Consider the following 9,612-nt stretch of genomic DNA (forward strand, 5'->3'; position numbering starts at 1 on the left):
GTTAATTGTCTTCCATCTAGGGCAACCTAGCTGGCTAGTCGGCCGACCGCGATGAAGTGTCACATTTCATTCATTTTTTTACAAGATTTTTTGTTGGAATGAGCTACAAGGACAATATAAATTACAAATGGGGAGGGGAGATTCGAAATCTGTGATGCTGAGACCTAGCTATTGTACACATACCCACAGTCTTAACAACCAGACAAACATACCCACAATCTTAACAACTAGGCAAACATACCCACAATCTTAACCATTAAACAAGATCTCGCCGGTTATATTTTTTGCAAGTGATATGAGAAGTTGGGATATTTTGTGTACTTGTGTGTTAATAAACATATATAGTTAACATCGATCTATTGCCTCGCCTAAATTGAAATGTTTGTCTTGCAATTGAGGGTATTCCTGTTACAATTGATTTTCTAATGAAACTAAGTACTCCAAATAAAACAACTTTCGTAGATGGCTCATGGCTACACACATGCATAATATATACGCTTTCATTCTACGACCTAGCTTATTTCTATGTGTATAGTAAGTAACACTAACATCCCCAGCCTGATAGATGTAGATTGAGATTATTATTGACTAACTTGACAATAATTAATCATTAATTAAGGATTAAATAAAACAAATACCCAAGCTAAATAAATAGAATTTTCTTCAAGGACTTAATTCCATTGACATACAACAAAGAAACGATGAGCTAAACAAGTACTCCGTAGCAAGTTGCTACTCCTACTAGCTAGCAACTAAGCTAAGTAAACTCGACGACGTACTCAGTACAGTAGATAAAAATAAAAAATACAATAACATCTTAAAACACTTAATTTTCTGGGCTTGTTAATTAGGAGGTGGATCGATAACAGACTACAATGAACATAGATCGAGAATAAAATTATTAAGATTTAAGAGATAGGTGGACAAACGAAAGCAGGTGGAGGGTTCAATCCACAAGTTGCAAGGACAGTAAGAGCTAGAGGAATGTATATGTTCAAGTTTAGAACCTTTAGCCTTATTGCTGTGCATAGACATAAAGCTGCTTCAAGCTCTAATAAACCTTGTAGTACTGGACAACACACGTTTTTCACTGGGTCTCCTAACCCAATATGCACCAAACCTCCTAACACATCCAAGCATAACCCTAGTTTTAGTGCGTCTATTGGACATGTCTTTGGAATTGGAATTATAGGTGCTGGAGGACCATAACTTCCTCCTCCACCACCACCACCACCTTTCCCTGGAGGACCATGACTACCACCACCACCTTTACCAGGGGATCCAGGACTACCAGGAGCTCCTGGTGGACTAGAAGAACCAGGAGCTCCTGGTGGACCAGAAGAACCAGGAGTGCCAGGTGCTCCGGGTGCTCCTGGTGCACCCGGAGGACAAGGAACTGATGGAGGAGTGATAATTACTGGAGGAGGCGTAATAACAGGAGGTGTTGGAACGATGATTGGTGGCATGATTATTGGAGGGACGACAACTGGTGGTGATACCCTAGCTCCACCACTACCTCCTCCGTGATGTGGTGGCCCATGATGCCCACCACCATGGCCTCTACCTCCATGATGAGGTGGATAGGGGCTTCCATGAGGAGATGGTCTTGAAGGAGGGTGGTGAGGCCTGTCACAATAACCACAAGCATAAATGGGTGGAAATGAGATCACCATGCATAACATGTAGATGAAAAACACCGCCGCTACTTTAGTTTCTCCCATTCTAGGGCTTTTTATTCTATTTTCTTTAATATAAGAAGCTTAAATTAACTAATGTATGATGGATGAAATATGAAATATGAAATATGAAATATGAAATATGGATCATAGGTTTGAGAATATATACTCCTCCAAATTACAACCCGTGACTAAAAGTTGAGAAATGCATGCAAATGATCGAGTACGTACGTAAATACACGTTGTGGAAATATTTCCTAAAACGAACACGTATCACTGTTTCACTAAAGAAGTGGGAAAATTAAATGAATATATTTACTCTTTAATTTTTGGAATGTTGTTTTCATCCGTTTGCTAACTTGGATGCTAAAAAATAAGAATCCGTGACTTGGAAAACATTACAATCCGTGATATCATAAACAAACAAAGCTTGGATCTCATAATTGTCAGTTTGATCTACTCCGTATGTATTACACGATTTTTCATGCTTGTCTATTTCTTTATCATGTTGTAATTTTGCACTTAAGTAGGTCCAAACTCGATTAACGTGTGTCAGGCTCAAAATCTCATGAGCCTAGACCAACGTACTCCATCATAAAATCAATTTTATTGAAAGAAATTCAATTTTGAACTAACAAACAGATTACACCAATCAAGCTAAGGGATAACGAAGCAAATTAATTAAGGTGATTGAGTACAAATATATATCATGCACGCATGCATGAATATATATATATATATATATATATATATATATAATGATTAATGAGATGAGAAAGTGGTAACATGATGTTAATTTCAATAAGGACATTGGAAGCCGGAGGGCACACCTTTGCCACAATAGTTAAGCAACAAGGTCAAGGAAAGATGGATGTCAAGGTTAATGCCCAAAATATTAGCCTTAATGGCAGTGCAAAGGCAAATTGCAGCCTCAAGATCAACCAACCCTTGAATGAGAGGGCAGCATGGTGTTTTTGGTGGTGTACCAACAACAACGTTGATCAAGTCACCCAATACATTGGCACAAACCCCTAACTTTAGTGCATCGATAGGGCATTTTGCTTGAGCTGGCGGCATTATCGGTGTTGTTGGCGTTGACGGGCTTCCTCCATGGTGGCCACCGTGGTGTCCTCCATGGTGACCACCGTGGTGTCCCGATGATGGAGGGCAATTTGGTGCATAGGTTGAGCTAACCAAAGTGAAGAACAAAAGGTTTAGGCAAAGGAGGAGGGAAGTTGATGCAAATGCTTTTGAAGCCATCTTAGGAGAACTCACAAACAGAGTTCAAAATTAAGTTTATAAGATGGCTTGTGATTGGGTGGATTATGGTGAGAATTATAGAGGTTGATTTAGGCTTTTTATAGTGGAAGGTTGTGATTACCTTAAGAATAAATAAATTGGATAATTATTAGAGGGTACGTTGTTTTGTATTTTTATAAGGATACTAAACCATGTGTGGAGGCCGGGGTTAAATCAATGAGCACCAAGCTGGAATACGTTGTTCATATATATAGATTCTTGATCACATTATTGGTAGTAAACTAATTAAAGTTGTCAATCTAATTATCATGTGTCTTTCCTTATCGATCTTGAACTTGCTCACTTCAACTAGTATACGTACTACAGCTTTAAAGAATGTAAATTATATATGCTATGTAGTGAGGATTCATGGAAACAGATCTAGCTTGATGCGTATATAATTATATATGATAATTGATTATGTCTCATAGATCTATATTAATTTGTTTGTCAATACAACGGGATTTTCTGTTCCGAATCCGTCATAAAAGGGGGTCGCCATTGATGGAAAATCTAATCGTTACCTCGTCGCAATAGGCATTTTCTACGTAATTTTTAGTCTGTCATTATTGGGTAGTCATTAATGTCTCAAATTCTAGAAGTGAATATTGTTTTTGGTAATTAAAGAGGATGACCTTGGGAGTAGGGGAGGTAATTAAGGGATCCTCGTTCAAAAATAACCACTTGGTAAGATTTTAACCCGAAACTTTTAGGATTTAACGTAAAACTCTTTATGAGCGAGTCAAGCCTTTCCAATTAAATTCAATTTTTAGTTCATTTACTACCTTTAGAGATCTTAAATGAATTGAGCGGTGATAAACTAAAATTTATTTGGTTTTAATTAAGGAGCCTTAAAAATAATGTTAGTGGAGTGTTGACATGGCATAGGATGAACAAAAGTCTCTAACTTAGTGTTAAAACTCAAGCTGAAAACATGCATAATAATTAAAGTCACTTTAATTTAATAAGTTACTTCTAATAGCTGCTAATTAAGATGTAGCTCCGGATTAATGATCATACGTTAACGTTGCAATGTCTTATTTAAGAAATACATGTATATATATTTATAAAAGTATATTTAGTTACTTGAATGAAGAAGTTACAACAATAATCTTAGGCGTGAAGGTGATGGAGGGCTTATCTAACTTATAGCTAGCTAGCTTAATCATCAACAAAACTAAGTTATACAAGTACGTACCAAAGAAATATCAAACGTATACAAATTTGAATAAAACAGTATAGTAACGTAATTATATATTACTTGATGGGTAGCTTAAATATCGATGTCCATATCCATATTTAAATGCATTTGAAGCCGGAGGTATTCGTTTTGCCACACTGATTGAGCAACAAACTCAAAGAGATAGGGACATTGATATTAATCCCTAAGATATTAGCTTTAATAGCGGTGCAAAGACATACTGCTGCATCAAGATCAGCCAACCCTTGAAGAAGAGTGCAACATTGACTCCTTGGTGGGTTTCCAATAACAGCTCCGAGCAAGCCACCTAACACATTGGCACATACTCCTAACTTTAGAATATCAATAGGACAGTTTCCTTTTGATGGTGGTGTTGGGGACATTGGTGGGTTCCCTCCTTGTCCACCGTGGCTAGGTGGGGTAACTGGTGTTGGAGACATTGGTGGGTTCCCTCCTTGTCCACCGTGGCTAGGCGGTTGTGGAGTACATCTATTACATGATGGTGGTGGTGGACATGGGACAGAATGGGAACTCACCATAGTGAAAAACACTATGTTGAGGCATAGGAAGATAGCAATTGATGACAAAGCTCTTGATGCCATCTTACAATGATCTGATAAACAAAAGAAATACTCTAGTATATTTTCTTAAGTGCTTACTATGCTTTGTGATTAGAGACTAGAGAGATTGTTGTGGGAAATTTAGGAATTGAGCTTCGGCTATTTGTAGGACCCTATTTTGCGAAAATAATAGGTTCGGAATATAATAATAAAAAATATAGCGAAATGTAGATATTATGTTTACCAAAAGATGGTCCATTGAAGGACTAATAATATCTACTCGTATAAGCTCAATTATTCAACACTTTTTTCTTTATTTATTATTATTATTATTATTATTATTATTATTATTATTATTATTATATGATCATTTCAAATTTGTCTATCTCCATTTACTTACGAGTTACAACTAAGGACAGGGAGTGCTACTTTTAGTAATTAACCTATATTTTAAGTTTTAAGAATTAAGCTATCTAATTCATACAAGATGTATTGTCTCAATTGATCTCTAGAAAAATATTAGTGATCGATAGTGGAGTTGCAAAACTAAATGTCGTACAAAATAAAATAAAAAGTCTATTAAAATCATACGCATAAAAGAACTCAAGGTTGAGTGAATTTTAAACGAGCATGAAAAAATAAAAACGAGTTTATGAACGGACACAAATGAGTTGTCCGTGAGTGTTAGCGAGTCAAACACACAATTGTTCTAGTCAGACTTTTGTTCAATCAATCCTAAAATATTGTTCAAGCTCATTTAGTTATTTAGAGATTAAGTTTTTGTTCAAGCTCGTACGTTCACGATCTTATGGACCTTAAACTTTTTGTATAGCTAGTTACTTCTAGTGAGCAATCAATGTCTACAAATGCCTTAAAATGATTAAACTTAAATCAGATGACTAAAAGATAGAGTAGATCGTTAATCCATATTATTGTTCGTGATTCTATTTTAATACGAGCTGAGGAGAGATATCAACCAATCAATATGTTTGTAGTAGTATGTCAAAAAAAAATTGTAGTAGTAGACTAGTAGTTATACTATTCAAACAAGATATAATGGCCATGTTGGTGATCGATGTAGCCGCACAAGTGCACAACAAAACAATGAACAAGTTGTATATATTGCTGGATTAATTGCTAAATATAACCCATCAAAATCATGCACTACCTTATGCATTGGGGTAACTTGACTATCACAAAATTGAATTTCATTTGGAAAGTTTAATCAATGCTAATTTTGTACTTTAACTTCAAGCTAAGCTAGCTAGCATAGCCTCATTTGACATTTGTAGTATCACATTACATTCAATCCAATCTCACCTTCTTACTAAGTACGTATTACATATGCCATTCGATCAACATTAATATTGGTGTACAAGAATCCACGAATCTCGACGATATTTTGGACCTAACATATGCAATTGGCTAATTGTTCACTTTCACCTTGCACCGATTTCTTAAATGGACCTGGTTCACTATAAATTTATTGTAGATCATTGTAAAAAAGAAATTCAACAACTTGGCATGTTTATTAGAGTTACTTTTTGAAGAAAAAAATAATTGAAATTGTAGTTGTTAGTACAAGTTGTGCTGGAATAATGTAATTTTAAGTTGAGTATCACTTAATAAAAAAAATAAACTGCAGTTTTTATTAAAAAATGGTTACTATATATAAGAAAATTAGTGTTTTATTATAGTGACAAGCTAGAGGAAATTATTGAGTTTGATCACACTAAGATTATTCTTCACATTGCTACGGAGTATTTTCTTAGGATTTAGGATAAGTGAGTAAACGCATTATGCATTTTCCTCCTTATAAAATATGGGCCGCAAATGTAGGTTTTCCTCTCATGTGGGTTGTATACTGGATATGTTAACTTAATATTTACATGCCTACTTTCCCTCTTTATTTATTCGTCCAAAGTCTGTTTAATTTTCATACGAGGTGACACATATATTAGGCAATGAATTTGTAGTTTAGTTTAGGAAATTCCGAAGAGATGGTGGTACGTACGTTCAATAACTATTCAAATATATGAGGACGAGCACAACGTAGCACGCACTGCGAAACGACCAACAAGTTGCATGTATAATGTATTGCTTTAATTTTATGTTCCTCTCAAAGAATGACACATCAAAATCACTTCCTTATGCTATGCATTAAATCGTGGAGATCTCAATAAGGAAAGAACTAGCATATATAGTCGACATTGATAATTTTGTGAAGCTTAAGTATTAATACTTAACATATATGTCTAGGGGGCAATAAATAACATTATTTGATAGAAAAGGTAGGCTACATTTATTAAGAAGTAATATTCGGAAAGTTCGATACAAACTTATACGATATATTGAGATATATATAAATAACAGTATTGATAACATTATAAGTGATATTCGGCAATAAAAATAACAGTATTGATAATGAACTTATATGTAATTTTGTAATTATATAGATTTGATAATAAACTTAAATAAAAATTTGATATATTAGTGGTTAAATATTACATTGAAATCCGTGTAAATTATAAATATAAAAAAACTTAACGGGGGTAGTACTCCGTATTTTATAGTGAAGATGCAATTATTCAAAATTGATGCGCATAGCACGCATATAAATCCAAGATAGATGAGACATAAAAGGAACATTGACTGTGTTGGAAAATAATGGTTCATTTACATATAAACTAGTTTGTATATATTATCTTCATATCAGCATCGTCTTGGTATGAAAATACGCTGGATCAGGAAACAAGAATCCAAGAAGTTGGATGATATTTTGAACCTCAAATCTGCAATTGGTAAATAGTTGACTTTGACCATGATGTGAGCCATTAATTAAAATAATTGATAATGATACTGCTGATGATGAAAAATTGTACAAGAGATTCGTAACAATAATAATCCAATTACAAGTTCAAACAAGAGCTCTTGACGGTGCTAACTTTGGCTACATCTTAATTCGATCGGATCATAACATGTCAACTTTTGCCACTAATTAAGTACTACCTCCGTTTCAAAAAGATCTTTACAGTTACTATTTGCACGGACTCCAATGCAATATTTAACTAATAACTAGTGTGTAGCCCGGGCGATGCCTCGGTTGCTACTTTGAATAATTAAAATTCGATTTTTTTTTTCAACTCAATATTTGAGTAAGATACATGTAACCATAAAAATGAAAAGATTCATTAAGTTCATCAACTATACATGTACATTACCTTCATCATGCAAAGTAATTTTTCTAATATTTTAATTGTTTAATTCACGGCTTTCCTAATATTGTAACTGTTCTTTTTATTCTAATATAGTCCATACGAAATAAGAAGTAACATAAAAATTTAGTTGTTTTAGACTTCATGTTAACATGTATTATAAATTAACGTGCATGGATAAACAACAATTAGTGGTTGGTTAAGATGGTAATGAGAGTTATTCTCCAAACTTGAGGTCTTGTGTTCGAACCTCCTTTTAATATATTAGTATAGATGTGAATAAATAAACCACAATTAGTGGTTGGTTAAGATGGTAATGAAACTTATCGTCTACACATGAGGTCTTGTGTTCGAATCTCATTGCATTAGTTTTGGTTGTCTATGACATGGCATAACACTTGGTGAGTGGATGATGTGGCGTAAAGGGGAGAGTACTATGTGGCACATATACATTTTTCACAACGCCTTTTAATATATTATATAGATATATCCCATTTTGTATGTGAAAAAATTATAAAAATTTGATATTCTGAAAATACATCCCGAGACTAATCTAACAAGATCTTACATGTAACGTTTTGATGTATATAATGGTGAGAATTTACGGTCAAAGTTTTTATACTTTGGACACATTTTCCAAAGCGTAAAGAACTTTCTGAAACGGAGGTAGTAGTAATTAACATCCACATCTACCCATTGCTTTTGGTTTCCGCCGGCCGTATTCACACTTAATTATTTCGGCAATTCAACTCTTCCGCGCACCTGATTTATACTGGAAATTATTAGTTATATCTAAGGGTATTTTTATGTCCGTTGGTGAATATTTTCTCCTTATATGTAAGGAGAAAATAAGAGAGGGTGCACCGTGTACCCTGGTACATGTAATATGCTCTATATTTATGCTAGTTGTGGTTTTGGTTTTGAATCATCTGTCCACGATTCTTATACTACTTATTTTTCAAATAACTTTATTATCGGTTGATATTCGAAATTGATGAACTATTTTTATTTCTATATTTGAAATTACATTATTTTCAACCAATATAAAAAAGTAATGCACAATATTATTGGTTGGTTAGAGGATTTTAATTCATTTCAAAAGAGTTATAATTCAATACTCCGTTGTTGTTGTTTTTTTTCTAAAGCTTTTGTTGATGTCGGTATACTTATTTAGTTATTTACAGATACCCAATTGACCATGTACTAACAAAAGCACTTATCATGTATTAACAACAAAGGTTGTGCTCATTCAAAAATTAAACTAACCATTATGATTTATGGGTTAAGACATCCTCTTTAGGTCCAGATTTCAGAAATTTAATTCACGTTAGTGTTAAAATGTTAATCTAGAAAAATCTAAATTTAGAATGTACTATACAAATATCTAGTAGTAAAGTGTGTAGAAAAATCTAGATATGTAATGAAAAATGAAGTATGATGTATCTAGAAATATCTTAGACATGTGATGTTTAATAGACAAGTCACAAGTGTAGAAAAATCTAGAAACTAGTATACACCAACTATAAATAGGTTGTATGTGCCTAAGTTGAGAGGTGGGCTAATCAAGAGAGCTCCACAAATATGAGGGGTAGAAACAAGTATTCTATCAAAGAGATAAGTGAGAGACATGAGCTCTCGCAAATATTGTTGTACATCAATTT

General features: G+C 33.9%; 3 protein-coding genes across 4 annotated transcripts; all 3 read right to left on the bottom strand.

Annotated features, from left to right (window-relative positions):
* Positions 1 to 644: 644 nt before the first annotated feature.
* On the bottom strand, positions 645 to 1,825 carry LOC110792493 (36.4 kDa proline-rich protein). 2 transcript variants are annotated; one of them, XM_056831805.1, is made up of 2 exons: positions 1,346 to 1,825; positions 645 to 1,300 (listed from the first exon to the last, which is right to left on the bottom strand). In XM_056831805.1, exons 1-2 carry the CDS (start codon positions 1,719 to 1,721, stop codon positions 909 to 911), a joined length of 768 nt encoding a protein of 255 aa, XP_056687783.1. In that variant the 5' UTR covers positions 1,722 to 1,825; the 3' UTR covers positions 645 to 908. The 2 variants fall into 2 exon arrangements, with proteins under 2 accessions (XP_056687783.1, XP_021852999.2); XM_021997307.2 differs by having other exon boundaries at positions 645 to 1,825.
* A 439-nt stretch (positions 1,826 to 2,264) lies between these two features.
* LOC110792494 (14 kDa proline-rich protein DC2.15-like) lies at positions 2,265 to 3,071 on the bottom strand. Its single transcript, XM_021997310.2, has one exon. The coding sequence runs from the start codon at positions 2,934 to 2,936 to the stop codon at positions 2,475 to 2,477; it is 462 nt and encodes a 153-aa protein (XP_021853002.1). The 5' UTR covers positions 2,937 to 3,071; the 3' UTR covers positions 2,265 to 2,474.
* Positions 3,072 to 4,034: 963 nt separating this feature from the next.
* LOC110792481 (pEARLI1-like lipid transfer protein 1) lies at positions 4,035 to 4,890 on the bottom strand. The gene has a single exon (XM_021997286.2). The coding sequence runs from the start codon at positions 4,776 to 4,778 to the stop codon at positions 4,275 to 4,277; it is 504 nt and encodes a 167-aa protein (XP_021852978.2). The 5' UTR covers positions 4,779 to 4,890; the 3' UTR covers positions 4,035 to 4,274.
* Positions 4,891 to 9,612: the final 4,722 nt, after the last annotated feature.

The sequence above is a fragment of the Spinacia oleracea genome, chromosome 6, assembly GCF_020520425.1.
Source record: "Spinacia oleracea cultivar Varoflay chromosome 6, BTI_SOV_V1, whole genome shotgun sequence".
NCBI lineage: Eukaryota > Viridiplantae > Streptophyta > Magnoliopsida > Caryophyllales > Amaranthaceae > Spinacia > Spinacia oleracea.

Bases quoted from the DNA above. Each gene is read 5' to 3' on its own strand.
- LOC110792493 (XM_021997307.2), bottom strand. From the start codon at position 1,721: ATGGGAGAAACTAAAGTAGCGGCGGTGTTTTTCATCTACATGTTATGC.
- LOC110792481 (XM_021997286.2), bottom strand. From the start codon at position 4,778: ATGGCATCAAGAGCTTTGTCATCAATTGCTATCTTCCTATGCCTCAAC.
- LOC110792494 (XM_021997310.2), bottom strand. From the start codon at position 2,936: ATGGCTTCAAAAGCATTTGCATCAACTTCCCTCCTCCTTTGCCTAAAC.